This window comes from Synchiropus splendidus, chromosome 14 (genome assembly GCF_027744825.2).
Source record: "Synchiropus splendidus isolate RoL2022-P1 chromosome 14, RoL_Sspl_1.0, whole genome shotgun sequence".
NCBI classification, from domain to species: Eukaryota; Metazoa; Chordata; class Actinopteri; order Syngnathiformes; family Callionymidae; genus Synchiropus; species Synchiropus splendidus.
In genome coordinates this window covers 20,138,748-20,156,678 of record NC_071347.1, presented here as the reverse complement: position 1 = coordinate 20,156,678, position 17,931 = coordinate 20,138,748, and the positions used below count along the sequence as shown (strand labels likewise).

The following is a 17,931-nucleotide window of genomic DNA, read 5'->3' as shown; positions in this document are numbered from 1 at the left end:
TGACTGGAAGAGTAAGTGTGGAAGATCTCTGTGGAGGAAAGACTGAAGGTAAGATAAACGACTACTGCAAGTAAATATTAATAATGATTAGTGATTCCAGTGTTCTGGACTAATATGATTGAAGTGACTAGTCTTCCTGGTCTTGATTAGAAATAACTAATGTTCTGATTAATACACCGTCTATGGCCTCAATGTGTGATTCAAATTTGTTGGATTTTTCAATTATTATGGCTTGCAATAATAGTAAAGGGCAGAACTGAGCAAGTCGTGGCTTAAGGGCCTCAAGTGGTCCTGCCTGTAATTCTCCGGGTCTCATTAGGTCAAACTGCACATAGAAATGTTCCACGGTTTTTATTGAGGTATTTTCCGTTTTTATTTTATGATTACACAATTCTATTTTTTATTTTTATTCTCTGTCAATACAGCTAACATCCATTTTATTATATTTACTTACATATACTTAATTTTCTTCTTGTTTTGTTTGATTTACTGTTATCTTTATTTTCATGTATTCATTTTATTTAAATTATTGCAATAAGTCATATAAATGTCTTTTTGTGGATATATATATGTGTGTGTGTGTGTGTGTGTTTTTGTTTTTGTTTTTGTTTCAAATGTTTTTGATCTTATGGAACAATAATTATTTTCTGAGATTGTTATATGAGAGTTCCATTTACCATTTTAGATTGTTTCATATTTGCAAATTTGATTTTCAATGTGTATTTCTTTCTCGTCATTTTTATTTTTACCAGCAATCCTGAAATTGTCTATAAAACAAAAGATGAAATGTCAATGAAATATCAATCATAACAAATGCTTCAAGCAAAATTATTTAATGACTTGACTGTGACCTCACGACTGTGCTGGTAGATGACAGTGCCTTTTGTTCACAGACAAACATTTACAATTTCAGGTAACTGAAGGATGAAACTTGCTGATTCAGTCAACCCATCCAGGGCGGTTTCCTTGCTGCTGTGCTGGATACTTCCTGTGCGGAACAACAGCCAGTGGCTTGTCCAAACATCCACAGCAGTTTTCAGTCTCATGTTTTCCCATTTCAGAACCTCACCATGAGCGCGGACGAAGACGCCCGCTGGCTGGAATGGGTAACGCAACAGTTTGAGAACATCGCAGGAGAAGATAAAGAGATTGACCTTGATGAGTTTAAGACTGCACTGAAGGTCAAAGAGGTCAGTAATAAATTTCAAGTGGTCCACTTGGCAATTGTGCGTCCTTCGAGAGACTGTTTTAGAAGGCATTCTCTCCCAGTCATTCTTCGCAGAACGATTCTTCTCTCTCTTCGACTCGGACGGCAGCAGTAGCATCAGTCTGGAGGAACTTCTGAAGGCTCTCGACCTCCTAATACATGGAAGTGAGACAGACAAGCTGCGCTTCCTGTTCCAGGTTTATGATGTGGATGGTCAGACTCCGCCCCAAACCACACCCATCTACAGGTCGTACCGTTACAAAGATCTGTGCTCTCAGTGTCTTCTACATGCAGGTAGCGGGTCCATCGACCCGGACGAGCTTCGAACAGTGTTGAAGTCCTGCCTTCGTGAGAGTGCCATCTCTCTGCCAGATGAGAAGCTGGACGACTTGACGATGGCGCTCTTTGAGTCTGCAGACAAAGATAACAGCGGCGCTATCACCTTTGAGGAGCTCAAGGCAGAGCTGGAGAACTTCCCTGAGGTCATGGAGAACCTCACCATCAGGTCAGCTTGAGGAGCTAAACATGAAGAGGAGGAGGAGGAGGAGGAGGATGAGCTTCGCTTTGTTCTGTTGTTAGTGCTGCCAACTGGTTGAAGCCTCCAGAGACCGATCAGAAAAAGCGCCGGACTCCGAGGTACCTGACCAGGGTCTACTGGCAGAACAACAGCCGAAAGCTCCTCTTCCTGTGTGTGTACGCCTGCGTCAGCCTGCTGCTCTTCATCATGGCTGCCATGCAGCACCGCCAGGGTGGGGGTTGGTACATGATTGCCAAGGGCTGCGGCCAGTGCCTCAACTTCAACTGCACGTTCGTCATGGTAACAACCTGAGTAGATAGTGTTTGCTTTGGCATGGATCATAAATGGTCTCATGATCTCAGGTACTGATGCTGCGCCGCTGCCTGACGTGGCTTCGAGCCACCTGGGTGGTTCGGGTCCTACCCCTGGACCAGAACATCCTACTGCACACCATTGTGGGCTACGCCATTCTTTGCTATACGTTGGTCCATACCACTGCCCATATCTTCAACTTTGGTACTTCTCTTTGCCCTTCTTCATTGGGTTTTTCCCTTTAGCACATTACTGTCCTTCACCTCATCCCCCTAGCTTCTCCGCTTTACGATTTAGATAGAATTGGACTCCCAGCAACCCTTGATAGCTTGTGGAATGTTCTTATTCAATGTGCCTCTGGTGCTCATGAGGAGACAGTGCAGAGGAGCATCCAACAAGCTTGTGTGTTGCTTGGCGTGTTTCAGTCAAGATGTCAGAAAAGAGCGAGTTCTCTCTTTGGGAGTACCTCCTGACCACCAGGCCTGGCATCGGCTGGGTGAAGGGCACTGCCTCGCTGACAGGAGTGGTCCTCCAAGTGCTCATCTGTCTGATGGTCCTCTGCTCCAGCACCTTCGTCCGCCGCAGTGGACACTTCGAGGTATCAGAACCTCATGAGCAGACATTGCTGGCACCTCCAGTTTTTCTAAGTCTTTGTTATCCCAGGTCTTCTACTGGTCCCACCTGTCCTATGTCTGGGTCTGGTCCCTCCTCATGGTCCACTGTGCTAACTTTTGGAAGTGGTTCGTGGCTCCGGGTCTCATCTTCCTGCTGGAAAAAATCATTGGCATCGCTGTGTCTCGGATTGGGGGTCTTTATATCGTGGAAGTGAACCTGCTGCCATCTAAGGTCAGTCTTCCTAGTTACCGTTGTTTGGACCTATTTTGAATTTCTGTTTAACCTAAAGTTGCTTAAATCATCTCGCTGCGATACTCCGACACCATACATTATTAAACAAGTATATTAAAATAATGAGACATAATCCAGGAACATGTATTAACCCTGTGAAGCACGAAGAATAAATCAGTTGACAGAGAGCTCCGGTTCTAATTAATTTAAAGAACAGTAATGAACATACCTTAATGATTCCAGAGAATGTGATAATTCCTCACTGCTTCTAAATAACAGCCAGTTCTCGATGCCCATCCTGCTGCCCGTGTGTGTTTACACCAACAGCAACATGACTCATCGACGCACAGATTTTGATGTTGACGAAATTTTGTTGTCGACGTTATCAATCCAATGTCAATGGCACCTCAGTGCTTTGTTTTTCCGGATGTCGGGGAGAGATTATTGTTCCGGAACTATTTCCGAAATTCATACGTTATTTTGGACCTCGATGAGGCCAGCTGACCTGCAAGTATTAGTTCATATCATTTGACCGATTATTCACCAACAGTTCTTTTGGTCTTGCACCTGGTGTGTAGGTGACTCACCTGGTGATCCGACGTCCTCAGTTCTTCCACTTCAAACCAGGTGACTACGTCTACATCAACATCCCGGTCATAGCCAAGTATGAATGGCATCCATTCACCATCAGCAGCGCTCCTGAGCAGCCAGGTCGGTGCTGCGGTCGCCCAGCTTCTCAAGCGTCGTGTCAGAGGAGGCCTAACGCTCCTCTCTTCTAGACACCATGTGGCTACACATCCGCTCCATGGGCCAATGGACCAACAGGCTCTATGAGTACTTCAGGCAGCCCGAAGAAGCAGTGGGTCCAAAACGCATGACGGCAAGTCTGAGGTCCAAACAGCTGACCAATGCTCAGGTCAGAATCACCCGTGAGATGGTCCAACCGCGGCAGCTCCCGCTCACATTCACTCCGGATCCTTCAGCAGGAAGATCTGTTCGGCAACACTAACGGGGCGGTCGCATCTAATGAAGATGATGCTGTTGAGCTCACAATGTACCGGCAGAACGGCTCTCGATCCTCTAGCCTGGTTCACTTCCCGGGCACTGAATCCACGCCACCCTCGGCCTCTTCTACTGATGAGTTGGGGCCTGTAGAGAGAGGAGAGGCTCAACCCACTAGAGAGGTGCGGTTCAGAAGATGTGCTGTGTGTTTTCAGAACCTCTTAAAACAGATCCAGATCCCTCCGTGCATTTGACTTTCAGGATTTCAGTTTCTGTAGTCACTGATTCAAGTTGATGTCTCCTAGGCTTCAGTAAAGTTTGGTGAGAACCACAGATTCTGCAACATCAAGGTGAGCCTTTGATGACATCATCTTCCGGTAAAGCTTCTTCATGCGATACTAGTGTGTTGTTTTCATGGCAGTGTTACATCGACGGCCCGTACGGAACACCGACCAGACAGATATTCGCATCGGAACATGCGGTTCTGATCGGAGCCGGCATCGGTATCACACCATTTGCCTCCATCCTGCAGAGCATCATGTATAGGTGAGGCCACTCATTTTTACGAGAGATCTGGACGTTGATGTGAGCAGGAGGTGGATAACAGTGAGATCCTGAACCAGCAAACTCTGCTCTGATTCTGTGATGAAGGTATCGACGCAGGAAGCAGAACTGTCCCAACTGTAACTACTCCTGGTGCGAGAATATCAAAGACAGCGAGATGAAGCTCCGCAAGGTAATTGATGTGTCTGAGGGTGCAACTTGTGTTTCGCCTGCAGCTTGCACGGCGTTTGATCCGACATTATCGGCTGCCGTGCTCTTTTCAGGTGGACTTCATCTGGATCAACAGAGACCAGAAATCCTTTGAGTGGTTTGTCAGTCTCCTGACCAAACTGGAAATGGATCAGGCTGATGAGGAGCCTGAAGGTGAGTGTGTCTGAGTCCTAGTTGGATCGGGTGTACATTAAACTGACCGATCCGGGGTCTCAGGGCGGTTCCTGGAGATGCACATGTACATGACTTCAGCACTCAGTAAAAACGACATGAAAGCCATCGGCCTGCAGATGGCGCTGGACCTATTGGCTAAGAAGGAGAAAAGAGACTCAATCACGGGACTGAGGACCAGAACTCAACCAGGCCGCCCAGAGTGGGGCAAGGTTGGTCACACTTGTGGGTCCTTTCATGTGACATCCAACACCATCATGTGACAGATGTGCTTGTAATGTGCCAGGTGTTCCAGAAGGTGGCGCAGGAGAACAAAGGAAAAGTTCACGTCTTCTACTGTGGCTCCCCAGCCCTCGCCAAAGTGATCAAAGCTCAGTGTGAGCATTTTAACTTTAACTTCTACAAGGAGAACTTCTAGACGAGTGTGTCGGCTTCACAACATGAGTAGAATGTTCATGTTTACTGTGAGAAAGCAAGACGTAAAAGCTGATCAGTCATGTCATCTAATGTTCAGGTTGAGTTAATTTCTTTTGCCTGATTAAAAAAATGTCTGGTGAATGAAAAACAATTGACTGTCGATGTTTGTTTTCTTTTCATTGTGTCTTGGATTAGTTGTTGTAAAGTTTTAACTGTGCATGACCCACAGCATCACTCTGGTTTCCAAGATACACAACTGTACCTCCATGAGTATCTGCTAGGCTCCTAATCTGATCATTACACCTTTTCATTACACGTGTAGTTAGTCGGAACGGCAATGGAACAGCTTGACAGCATCATCTCGCGGTTACAGAAGCAGGCTACATGAACCTCTCCACACTAAGGCTTGGAGTTAAAATAACTCTTTCTGATGGTTTCCTCTTCCAAGAGTCATTGTTTCGTTTAAATGTGTTTAAATAAACATCCAAAGTAAAACTGCAAGTGTTGTTAATCACTACATGCAAGACGCAAATAATCTGATTAAATCAACAATCTTGACTGCATAAAAAAGTAGAATTCAATTTCATGCAATTGCTTTGTCATGAAGTAATCTTATGAAGCACTTTTAGGAATTTCGAATTAATATTGCGTGGGATTTGTAATCAAACTAAGACTCCTTATAGTTTTTAATTTTGGATTATTACAGGGACTCTCTCGGTATATGTCTTATTGGTTCACCTCTGATTATATTTGAATAGTGGTGAAATAGAAGATCGCACTCAAATGCCAGTGAATCGAGTGCTTTCTTAAATATAGACTTCTAGAATCGATGATAAGGTGGCCTCGGTGTTCGTTTAGTAGTCCTGTGGGTGGCTAGCAGCTAGCTAGTTACGCAGCATCGGTTCGCTCTCGGCAGCTAATATTACTGAACCGGTGCCTTAATTCCCCTGGATTCTCCTGGACTATCTGAATGTGGATGTAGTTATATATAGAAAACAACTGAAGCCTGTGAAATTCTGCTCAGGACGAGACTAAATCGGATATTTTTCTTCAAACGCTTTTTTTTCTTTCCGTGATAAGCTAGCTGTTAGCACGGCGGCGCTAGCAGTTGACAGGTAGGCCTCGCGACTGTTAGTCGTTTGATTCTCCTATTCTCTTTGCGTAGTTCATGTAAACCCGTACTCAACTTAAGGCTATTGTTTCTTTCCCATTATGTGTTTTGAAGACGAACTTTAATGGATTTAGATCTAAATCATATCGAAGACGCGGCAGCGTGTTAGCTTTTCTGTGGTAGCATTCTCAGAAGTGGCTTCGTTTAAGTCATTGTAATTAATGTTGAGCTGTGTGTCATCAGTTTCATTGTTGAGTGTGTATTCTAACGACAATTAGGCTTTGTTTGTCCCGCTTTTCCGGATACCAAAAAGGTGGGGTTTGCTTTGTTCCTATATTGAACGATAGTAATCGACAGATTTCTGACCAGAGTCTTCTTGCGTCCTTTGTTTTCCTAAAAACAACAAACACATCCATATCAACTTCCAGGTTCTGTATGGTTTTAGACTGCCAGCGTTAGCTGTTGGTAAGGAATCGAAATTTTACGCCTGGCGGCTCTAAATTGGCCGCATCCTCTTGTCATCCGTATCTCTATTGTTGTTATTGGTGTTTGGGTGAGACCAAAAAGTTTTGTTTCAATCTGCTTGGTATCGGGTATAGATTTTTTGGGGGGGGATTTACATTTCGATGAAGAGTCAGTCCTCCAGTAATTTATGCTGAGCACTGGACTATACACTCAAGTACAAGTGTCACAAAAACGTTTAACTTAAACATATTGAAATACAGTAATGAAGAAAGTGGAGTTCAAATCTGCCCATAAATATGTTCGATCGTCTACAGTTTATTTGTTAGGTTTTGTCTGGATATAGCAATAACTAATTGGTAACCACTAAAATCCTGCCCAAATCCCAGCGTTTGTATTTTTGTCTGAGAAACATTCCATTGATGGACTTAGTTTAGGGGTAATTTGTTATTCATGTTGGGTTTATGGATGGTTTCCTTCTGTACTCTGATGCATATTGCAGGCATTTACAATTATAAATTGCATTAGATTACTTGGGTACCTTTTTCGTGGGCAGACATTCTGTGTTTCTTAAGAAAACATTGACCAATTACATTTCTGCTGTAAAGTGATGCTTTCCAAATTTCAAGTAACTCATGAAGTCACTAGAGCAAACCTTCAGTCCACCCCCACCAAAATCTCCCAATGGACAAGTGTCCTTCAAAACAACCCTGGATGTAAATGCCATAGCGGCACAAATGCCAACAAACCTATCTCCTAATGTTGAAGAATGCTTTTAAAAATTCCAGGATCTGAATAGTCATAGCCTCGGATCGTTCCTCAAATTAAATAATTTGTTCCTTGTTGTCCCATTTCTTAATCTTACCTTATGCTCAGACTGTTGTATTCATCAATGGAGGCAATTTATCAAGAAATGTGCTTTTAGGCCCTTCCATGTTTTTATACAGACTTGCCAACTGTTTGTTCTAACTGCCCTCCTTTGGCCACCCAGTCTAGACTCTGCATTGATGGGCAACATTAACTAGCCAGTCAGAAAACAGTGGCATGGCGGCACGTCAGAACTCTGTTAAGATCCTTGTAGGCCGGCAACAAGGGTCTCGAACATGTGGCTCGCAGAGACTTCTGCAGCTGCTGGTGGAGGAGAAGGTCAGATGGATGAAGTGGCAGAGTCAGGTGACAGACACACTCCCCAGCACATGCACACCCACTGTGAATGCATAAATTCACCAATTGTCTTTTTATGTATGAGGCAGAAGGTGGAGCTACCAGACAGTCCTCGGTCTACTTTCCTTCTTGCCTTCAGTCCTGACAGGTATGACACACTGAGACAGTCGACAGATTTTCCTGTTGACTGTTGAGCAGCCAAAAAAATCCGGTGGTATGCTATGCTCATGTTGTGCTCTGTGTGTCAGGACTTTGATGGCATCCACTCATGTCAACCACAACATCTACATCACAGAGGTCAAAACAGGCAAGTGCCTCCACTCACTGGTGGGCCACCGGCGGACCCCCTGGTGTGTTACTTTTCACCCCACCATCCCAGGCCTCGTGGCCTCAGGGTGCCTTGATGGAGAGGTCCGGATCTGGGACCTACATGTAAGTTCACCGAGTCAGTCTGATCGGCGACAACTCAGGTATTCAGCATGTCTTGTGTCCTTTAGGGTGGAAGCGAGAGCTGGTTCACAGAAAGTAACGTGGCCATCGCCTCGCTGGCGTTCCACCCCACTGCTCAGCTGCTACTCATCGCTACTAACAACGAGCTTCACTTCTGGGATTGGAGCAGACCAGAACCTTTTGCTGTGGTCAAGACTGGTAGCGACACAGAACGAGTCAGGTGGGGTTTTTTATTCTTGCTGTGTTACTCGCGCAACAGTGAGGTCACAGTATGAGAAAGAGTCACCTTCTGAGTGTATTTTGTGATTCAGGTTGGTGCGGTTTGACCCCTTGGGTCACAATCTGCTGACGGCAATTGTCAACCCATCCAATCAGCAGGTGAGAATACATTTGTTTGTAGTTTGTTCATGTGTGTTTAGTCTGTCCATGCATGCCGTTGACCTGGGTTTGTGTGTTTGCTCTAGAACGACGAGGACTCTGAGGTTCCAATGGACAGTGTGGAGATGCCTCACTTCCGTCAGCGAGCGCTCATTCCCTCCCAACCAGTGCGGCGGACCCCAATCCTCCATAACTTCCTGCACATTTTATCATCACGCCCCCCAGGGGCACCACAGGGCTCTGATTCTTCACGTGTTCACTCTGAGACAAGTGGGAGTTTGGGGGATCCTCCTAGTATGCCTTTACCACAGTACCCAAATTCTGAACATGGCCCACCCTTCCCTGGCTGCACGCAGCACTTGGGCCTGGTTTGTCTTTGTAGTCGATGCTCTGCAAATCGTAACCCCTCCCTCGCTGCTGATGGGACAGCTGCCGTTCCCACCGACCCACAGGCCCAAACAGAAACTCCTACTCCTTCAAGTTTTTCATCGGCCCGCACAGAACCCCGCCCTCCCTCTGACCGGATATCAGCCTTCACCTCTGTTTACTATAGTGCTGGTTCATCTTTGAACCCCACCCCCCAGAACAATTCAGACCTGGCAAGCAGACCAGGGCCGGATTGGACTCGCGACCTTCTAAGTATGAGGGATGGGGGGCAAGGACCAGCCATGCTGCCCCCCAGGACCTCATCTTCGTCGTCCGTGAGCCTCTTGTCTGTGCTGCGTCAGCAGGAAGGCTCCTCTCACTCTCCTGTTTACACCTCTGCCACTGAAGGCCGGGGATTTTCCCACCAAGGAGAACCGGGCCTACGGGATGGTGCCGGTACCAGCAGTGGCCACCACCCTTTTTGGGACAGCTCACGCAGCAACTCTGCCTCATTCCGTAACGTGCTGCAATGTAACTTAAGCCGCTACTTTTTAGAGCTCGACCGCATGCAGGACCTAGAGTCTCCACTTGGGGGCAACACAGGAGGTGCAAGTATGGGGGAGAGGAGTCAAGAACAGAACCAGGAGTTACTGAATAATAACCTGGACCCTGAACGACCCAGGCCCTCATCTTCATCCAACAACCCCCCAACTATCATCCACTATCAGCCACCCCTCCCTCCTCCTCCCAGTTCTCACAGTCTGGAAAATAATGCTCCTGCCCCTACCTCCCGTGGACACTTGAATCGCTGTCGCGCTTGCCACAACCTACTTACGTTCAATCACGACTCCCAACGCTGGGAGCGCACCAGCCAGGCCTCCTCCACCTCTGCTGAGCCCTCAGCTTTTCCTTCAACCTCTTCAACATGGCCTGAGGAGGGGAGAAGGCCTGGGGATGGAGCTGAGCAGAGTGAGCCCCCGCCCCCACCTGCGGGTGCAGAGAACTTGACCTTTCCTGCAGTGACCACCCCCAGCCAGCAGATCCAGCAGCCTGTTGGTTTTCTGTACCACCAGGAGACGGCGCAGTGGGCGCGCTTGTACCAACACACAGTCACAGGACAAGTGCCAGAGCCACCTGAAGCCTTAACCCAGGAAATGCCTGTCCATCCCCCCGATGAAGACTCGTTGAGGAGGTATGGACTAGTATACAAACGCCATCTTGCTCTGCACTACATCAAACACTGGTTCTGAAGTGTTTAAATGGAGAATCCTTGGGTAATGCATTACAGCAGCTCTCTTCTGAAAGTAGCGGCAAGTGCACTGCTGATGAGCTGGAAGTCATGAATTTGATAGTCTGGTGCATTATAGTTGCAGAATTCTGCAAGATAACAGTGTTGTCCAGTTAGAAAGGTCAGATCACCGAGTCAATGCTAGAATGTTCAGTGTGTCCTCATCAATATGGAGACACCTACATTGTTCATAGTGTTTTGTTTTCTGACCAATAGCCAGGTTGTTGAATGTTCGTCTTAAAAGAAAAATCTAAAACGTCTTTGTCAATCAGACGACTTTTGGAGACGTCGCTCTTGTCGCTGTCTCGCTACGACATGGCCAGTTCAAGGGACCATCCCATCTACCCAGACCCTGCTAGGTATGCCAACACGCTGTTACTATCCAAATCCAGGTTGTGTTACTAACGTGTCAGTCCCTAAAATCAGCCAGCCAAGGTCGCATATTTTGATATGAAACACCACACCCCAGTTGCTAAGCCATCCCTTCAGGTCGGGTTGCACGTTCCAAAAACAAAATGCTAAGCAGCATGTGTGTGTCCAGGTTGTCTCCGGCAGCATACTACGCTCAGAGGTTGATCCAGTCTCTGTCTAGGAGGGACAGCATCCGCCAGCGCTCGCTGCGGTACCAACAAAACCGGTTGAGGGCAATGTCTTCATCGACTACCTCATCAGATGGACCAACAGGCCACGCCCCCGGCGCCGTTGACACAGGAGAAGTGGACTTCGAGGAGCTGGAGTGAGTTGGTCCTCAGTGATGTGTCGGTCATGAGACAGGCCGATGGTCATCAACTGTGTTTGTGTTTCAGGGAGGGAGAGCGAACGCGGCACCGCACACCGAGGAATGCGAGGATGTCAGCACCCTCACTGGGACGGTTTGTTCCTCGGTGAGCTAACTGAAGATCTGCTGCACCTCGTCTGACTTTACAGTTGTGTTTAAACTTCCTGTTTCCACCGAGAACAGGCGGTTCCTGCTGCCAGAGTATTTGCCGTATGCTGGAATCTTCCATGAACGAGGACAACCAGGTCTGGCCACACACTCCACTGTCAACAGAGTGCTAGCAGGTACACACACACGCACACACACACACACACACACACACACACACACAGGTACACACACACACACACACACACACACACACACACGAGAGTGGATTGCAGTGAGAATAAACAGCATCAAATGATGGTCATTATGATGATGCACATGACTTTTTTGGACTCTGCATGGTTATGAATAAGGATGTGCCAATGCCAATTTGTTTCCAAAACATGTAGTGTATGAGTACTTGCATTTGAGTACTACCGCCATTACACGTAAAGTTACATTGTCAATATACATTGTCCAAAGTCAATATATTTATTTTCCCACATGTATCGTTATTTGTAAGCATTCCTCTGTATGCTCTTTTTGTACATTGGTGACAGTCACAAGTTTCACTGCAGTACAAGCACATTGTACAAAATTGTCATCAACCGACATTCAGAAACTGCACACTGCAGTTGTATCAGTGGCCATTCTACGAGTACTCATCTCATATCGGACCAGTATCGGGAAATTTGTCACCCCTGTAGCGTCTGTTTATTAGCATATGAACAACCATGGCACAGCAATGCACAGGTCAGACCTTTTATATTGCTTTGGAATCACAAAGTCACATCATCACACTGATGAGGGAGTGAGAGTTGGAGGGATGGAGCAGCCAAGCTGTCTCAGTGGGGATCTGCTTTCTTTGGTGACTTGAACATATCTTAGTGGTGTTCTGTTCAAAAACGACAAGTCGACCCACTTTTTTCTGCTTAAACCAGTTATGATTGTTCATACAGTTGGCATGAAGGGATTCAACTCATCATGAGCTGCACCAGTCATGATGATGATGATGATGATTTGTGGCTTAAAATGTTTGATGGATCTTGGTTGGACGCCATCATGTTTTCATCCAAGTAAAAATATATTTTTTTTCCCACTGCAATCATTAGCTCTTAAATGTAAATGCAACTATAACTTGAGGTTTGATGTGTCTATGGTAGTTCAAAGTAGCTGTGGTTTTGCCCAGGTGCCTCCATCGGAGATGGCCAGTCAGCAGTTGCCAGCAACATCGCCAACACCACGTACCGCTTGCAGTGGTGGGACTTCACCCAGTTTGACCTGCCGGAGATTAGCAACGGTACCAATCCAGCCCCGAGAGTCCACTGTTACCCTGTTCTTGCTGTTGATGCCTCCACTGACTTTGATTGTCTTGCTCAGCTTCAGTCAACGTTCTGGTGCCAAACTGTAAGATCTACAACGACGCCAGCTGCGACATCTCGGCGGATGGTCAGCTCCTCGCTGTCTTCATTCCCAGCAGCCAGCGAGGCTTTCCAGACGAGGGCATCCTCGCAATCTACTCACTGGCTGCACACAACCTGGGAGAGCTGCTGTACACCAAGAGATTTGGTTAGTAGCTCCACCCCTCTCATGTGTCTTGTTGTAGTTTTCCTTGTGTAATGTCACCAAGTTTGTATTCATGCTTCTCCCCTCTCTGCTGACGCAGCAGCCGGTGAGGGATGAGTTAGTAGTCCCCAATAGAAAATCAGCGTCAGAAATATGGGACTGTTTAGCATCACCTATTCTTATCTCTAATCCATACTGTGCCAACTGTACCTCGCTGTTATTGCCACAACATAATAATCATGATGATAATAATAATAATGTTTATTGGAAGTCCAGAGTTGCATAACTCAATCTGCCAGCACTTGCCCTTCTAACTGAATTACACATTATACTTTCTTTTTTCTTATTTATTTCCCACATTTTCATCATTTTTATCTACTTTTCAATTTGTTACTTGTTGGAGATCCACTTGTGAGAATCCACCCAATTTTTCACTGCTCTAGGTATTTGGTAGGAATTCTTGTTAGTAATTTTTATATTTCGATACATAGTGCAACAAAAATTAAATTGTGACGTCCATTGTTTTTCAATATCGTAAACCCACTACCTTGTTTGTTACACCACGACTTTGTGTTGACTTTCCTCCCACACACACACACACACACACACACACACACACACGCACACACTCACCAAGGTTTGTGTTCTTGTTCAGGTCCCAACGCCATCTCAGTCAGCTTGTCTCCTCTGGGCTGTTACGTGATGGTGGGCTTGGCTTCCCGCCGGATCCTGCTGCATCACACCACAGATCACATGGTCGCTCAAGTCTTCCGCTTGCAGCAGCCGCACGGTGGAGAGACGTCCATCAGGGTGACTATCTTTATCCCCTGTCCCCCCTCACATAAACCCACACATCCTAACTTGTCTCTGTGGTTCTCATCCAGATGGTGTTTAACGTGGTGTATCCGATGGCGCCGGATCAGCGGCGTCATGTGAGCATCAACTCAGCACGCTGGCTGCCCGACCCCGGCATGGGCCTGGCTTACGGAACCAACAAGGGAGACCTAGTCATTTGCCGACCTGTGTGAGTGACACACAGACATTATGTATCGCACACTAGATTCAGTGACAAAAGAAATAAGTCAAGTGCATTTGTTACCATCACACTTGCGGTTCCTCAATCCATCTTTGATCCTTGAAGTTTAATTCGATTTGGCTTGTCCTCCATTCATGACGCCTGGGCTGCCAGTCATACATGTGATGAGATGCTCAGTCAAAATACAGAACTGACATTAGATTTTATCAGTGTTTAACATAACATCACTGTGTTTCCTTTCATTTCATTTTTAGTAGAGTAGAATTTCAACTTTTCAACTGATGGAGATTTGGTTAATTACTTGGATAATACTCCCTTTAGCACTTAATCCAGGCATCTTTGAAGTTTCATATAGAAGGAGGAGCAGACGTGAACACCCCTTAAGTAAAAACACACTCTCTGCCTCCTCCTCTGATTATAGTGATGTGATTATGTTAATGATCTCTGGACAGGAAGAACGTTAATTAGCGTTTCATTGAGGTCGTGATCCACAGTTCCTCGAAGTGACCTGTGTGTGTGTGTTTGTCCTGTGTGTGTGCGTACAGGTTCTACCGCAGTGATGGAGAAAGCCCGGCAGAGTCCAGCTCAGAGCAGCTGTTCTCCGTCAACAATAGCGGCAGCAGCCGGACCCGAGGCTCAGATCGACCCGGGTGAGAACTGTGGTTTCACTTTATCCAAATCACGGTTCTGACCTCCGTGTTGGTCCCACAGGTCAAGTCGCCCTGGCTGGAGACTAGACCGGGACATGGGACTGATGAACGCCATCGGTCTGCAGCCGCGCCACCCCGCCCCGTCTGTGACGTCACAGGGAACACAAACGCCAATCGTGCAGCTGCAGAACGCCGAAACGCAGACGGAGCCCCGCTTGATGCGCCCGGTTCCTGGGACTTCAAAAACCTCAACAAGAACATCTCGGCCAGAACGGTCTTCGCCCTCAGAACCGGGGTCCTCGTCTCAAGAACCCAGGACGCCACCTTCACAAACTGGGGGTCCTCAGACGGACACAGCAGACACCGGAGCAGGTATATACACTAGTTCCACGGCTCCACTGGACCCAACAAACACTCCAGTGGTCTTGTTTCCTCCCCAGATGTTCCTGTGACTCCGACCAACATCACGCCGACGACCCCAGACAATGTAACTGCTGAGGATGGTGAAACACCGAACTCTGGTATGTATCTCCCCCCCTCCCTCCACCATCCCCACTTGTGTCGGAGTCAGATCTGCGCTGACCCTCATGCTCCCCTGGTTCTCCGGCAGAGTCTGGTGAGGACGCTCTGGCCAGGATCCGGCGGCTGATCGCTGAAGGCGGGATGACAGCTGTGGTCCAGCGGGAGCAAAGCACCACCATGGCGTCCATGGGAGGTTTCGGCAACAACATCATCGTCAGCCACAGGATCCACCGCGGCTCACAGACGGGTGCCGGCTCCAGGGTTCCCACAGGCCCCTACCCAAGTCCTCTTCCTCATGCCCCTGAGAATCTCAGCCCCCCATCCCCACTTGGAGACCCCGATGATGTGTTCCAGCGTGTGTTGTTTGACGATTCCCCTCCGGGCCCTTCAGGCCTTCTTCTGTCTTCCCCCTCCCCATCCTCATCCGCCAGTCAAGGGCCGTCTCCCAGCAGCAGCAGCAGCAGCAGCAGCAGCAGCAGTGGGCCCATCCCTTACCCGTACCCCGATCACGCTTACAGCAGGTAGTCTCTTGGCGGCCGAGAGAAGCCTTAAACACCCGTGGGGTCTCCCCCGGTGAAGAAGGGAGACGACTGCCGGCTCTCTCACCTCCTCCCTGCACTTGAACAACTGGGCTGAAGGTCGACACCCCCTGCACTGGTGTCATGTGATCAACCTGTTTAGTTTTTAACTTTTTTTTTTTTTTGAGGTGGGGCATCACAGGTCAATCATGGGTCAGAGTGTGTGCGTACGTGAGCTTGCCGAAGTGTGCATGTGCTCGTATGTGTGTCTGTTGTCTTTGATATCTGAATCGTTTGACTGAGCTCCGGACCTCAATGTTTTACTAAGATTGAATCTTGGCTCGCTAACTAACAAACTAACTTGGACTGTGACGGTGGGGAGAACAGGAAGTGACATCACTGAATCACGTGCATGAGCTCATCAGTTGTCTGTAAAAGTGTTTGACCCATCCACTTTAAAGCCAAACCCTTGGTACATTTCCTCTGCTCACTGTTCAGCCCCTCCCCCTGCTTTGTACAGACCACACCCCTTTACCTGTGCCCCCCATACCCCTCCTCCACTTGACTGATGGGAGGCTTTTAACCCCTCCCTGCTGCTGGGTGTCAGTCGACCGCCGGTGTCCATGACGACCTGTCAGCTCCTCCTGGTTTTACTTGATCCATGGACTTTTGACTTGTGTATTTCGGGGTGCCACCCTCTCGCCGCCTGGTGGACATGAAATGTATGGAGGACCAAATCCCACAAGTTGAAATAAATAAATAATTGAATAAATGTGTCATTAATTAAATATAATAGGCATTAAATATTAAAATTTGTCATTAAATAACGACAGTGCAGTTTTATTTCCCTACGTATTTATTTAAAAGAACTGCGTGACAAAATGCCAAATGTAATTAAATAAAATGGCCATTCGACATTTTAATGTATCGTTAAATGATTTAAATGCCATTTTATTTCTCTTAGAGTATTTTTGTTTATTTCATGAACCGGGTTGCCGCGTTTCATACTTGAAATAAATCTGTCAAACTCACCAGTCAAAGAGGTTACCCTGCCGATCAAGGCAAGGCAGTTCGAGTGCAGACAGCGGACTTGGGCACGGAGGCGGCTCGGAAAACTGACGTTCACGATCGAAGGTAGTGACGTTTGTTGTGACACAGACGGAGCCTAGTTGGATGTATGCGATGCCGCGAGACGTTTCAGACGCCGCCGATCACATGATACACGCAGCCACGATTTAGTCGCTTTTGGTCCCCGGTTTTATGACATAAAAAGAGAAATAAAACTGTACCATTTAACCATTTAATGAAAAATGTTAACATTTAATGCCAGTTGTATTGAATTAATGACACATTCAATTAATGATTTTGATTTGTTGGATTTGGCCCTTCATAGAAATAATGAAATAATAACATGCTCATTAAAGAGTCAAATATTACTGATCGTTTATTAAAACCGTTTTTTGTGTAAAAGTCAACGTCTGTGACCGAGTACGTCGACCATCACTTACTTAAGCTTGAAGGTCAAGTTGTGACAGAAACGAAACGGTTTCATCGGCGACAAAGAAAACGAGTTTACAGAGTTTTTCTGACCGCTGGAGGTTTTACTGCGAATTCATTTAAATCACCGGGTTTCACGAAGGGCCGTTATAGAAGTTTTTGGGGGCGATATATTAGAACGTATGTTTATATATATATGTGCAGGATAAGTGGTTTCTCTTTTATTAGTATTTATTTTACCGTCAAATGAAGACCACGTGGTATGTGACGTCACAGAGGATAGCAGATGAGACTCTGCGGACGTGAGGAGCAGAAGCGACGAGGATCCTCCGGTGGAGCTGCAGGTAACCAAACCATCTTCTTCATCCTGGTGAAACGTCATGCATTTCGTTTCTTGTATAACTTTTTCGCACCTGAATGTTGGCTTAGTTTAGTTGGTGTGTTGGTAATTGATACATTGACTGGTATTATTTATTTATTTTATTTCATTTTTTTATGTCTGTCGTGGAAAAATAAATATTGCAGAACATTGGCAAGGAATGAACAGATGGCTGTGATGGTAGCAGCAGAATATGTCATCTGAAGTTTGGAATGACGATTCCAAAAATGAAATTTAAACAAAAGTTCGCTTTTGTTTAAAGGGGAAAAAAACTTTTTGTTCTTTGATCTGGCGCCACCTCATGGACATCTACATTCACACACGACATCCAGTGAAGGAAAACATCTATCACTTAACCACAAAAAATATCGATACTAATCAAGTAGAGACAGTGGCAACGGCAAGCATAAGTACAAGACAGTGTGGAGAAATG

General features: G+C 46.6%; 2 protein-coding genes across 7 annotated transcripts; both read left to right on the top strand.

Annotated features, from left to right (window-relative positions):
• The first annotated feature begins 19 nt into the window (after positions 1-19).
• nox5 (NADPH oxidase, EF-hand calcium binding domain 5) lies at positions 20-5,406 on the top strand. 4 transcript variants are annotated; one of them, XM_053884603.1, is made up of 18 exons: positions 20-48; positions 914-990; positions 1,062-1,190; positions 1,270-1,420; positions 1,502-1,712; positions 1,787-2,024; positions 2,087-2,240; positions 2,462-2,634; positions 2,700-2,882; positions 3,461-3,593; positions 3,662-3,798; positions 3,869-4,066; positions 4,190-4,234; positions 4,306-4,430; positions 4,536-4,620; positions 4,712-4,811; positions 4,875-5,041; positions 5,116-5,406. In XM_053884603.1, the coding sequence occupies exons 2-18, from the start codon at positions 925-927 to the stop codon at positions 5,245-5,247; spliced, it is 2,427 nt and encodes an 808-aa protein (XP_053740578.1). In that variant the 5' UTR covers positions 20-48; positions 914-924; the 3' UTR covers positions 5,248-5,406. The 4 variants fall into 4 exon arrangements, with proteins under 4 accessions (XP_053740578.1, XP_053740576.1, XP_053740574.1 ...); XM_053884601.1 differs by having other exon boundaries at positions 1,270-1,712; XM_053884599.1 differs by having other exon boundaries at positions 1,270-1,712; positions 3,866-4,066.
• Positions 5,407-5,935: 529 nt separating this feature from the next.
• On the top strand, positions 5,936-17,045 carry ambra1b (autophagy/beclin-1 regulator 1b). 3 transcript variants are annotated; one of them, XM_053884596.1, is made up of 19 exons: positions 5,936-6,361; positions 7,816-7,992; positions 8,073-8,131; positions 8,232-8,415; positions 8,481-8,653; positions 8,745-8,811; positions 8,898-10,369; positions 10,738-10,824; positions 11,007-11,201; positions 11,272-11,349; positions 11,427-11,527; positions 12,520-12,630; positions 12,711-12,899; positions 13,552-13,706; positions 13,781-13,920; positions 14,478-14,582; positions 14,644-14,954; positions 15,023-15,103; positions 15,193-17,044. In XM_053884596.1, the coding sequence occupies exons 2-19, from the start codon at positions 7,864-7,866 to the stop codon at positions 15,627-15,629; spliced, it is 4,074 nt and encodes a 1,357-aa protein (XP_053740571.1). In that variant the 5' UTR covers positions 5,936-6,361; positions 7,816-7,863; the 3' UTR covers positions 15,630-17,044. The 3 variants fall into 3 exon arrangements, with proteins under 3 accessions (XP_053740571.1, XP_053740572.1, XP_053740570.1); XM_053884595.1 differs by having other exon boundaries at positions 5,937-6,361; positions 7,811-7,992; positions 15,193-17,043; XM_053884597.1 differs by lacking the exon at positions 10,738-10,824 and having other exon boundaries at positions 7,811-7,992; positions 15,193-17,045.
• The last annotated feature ends 886 nt before the right edge of the window (positions 17,046-17,931 follow it).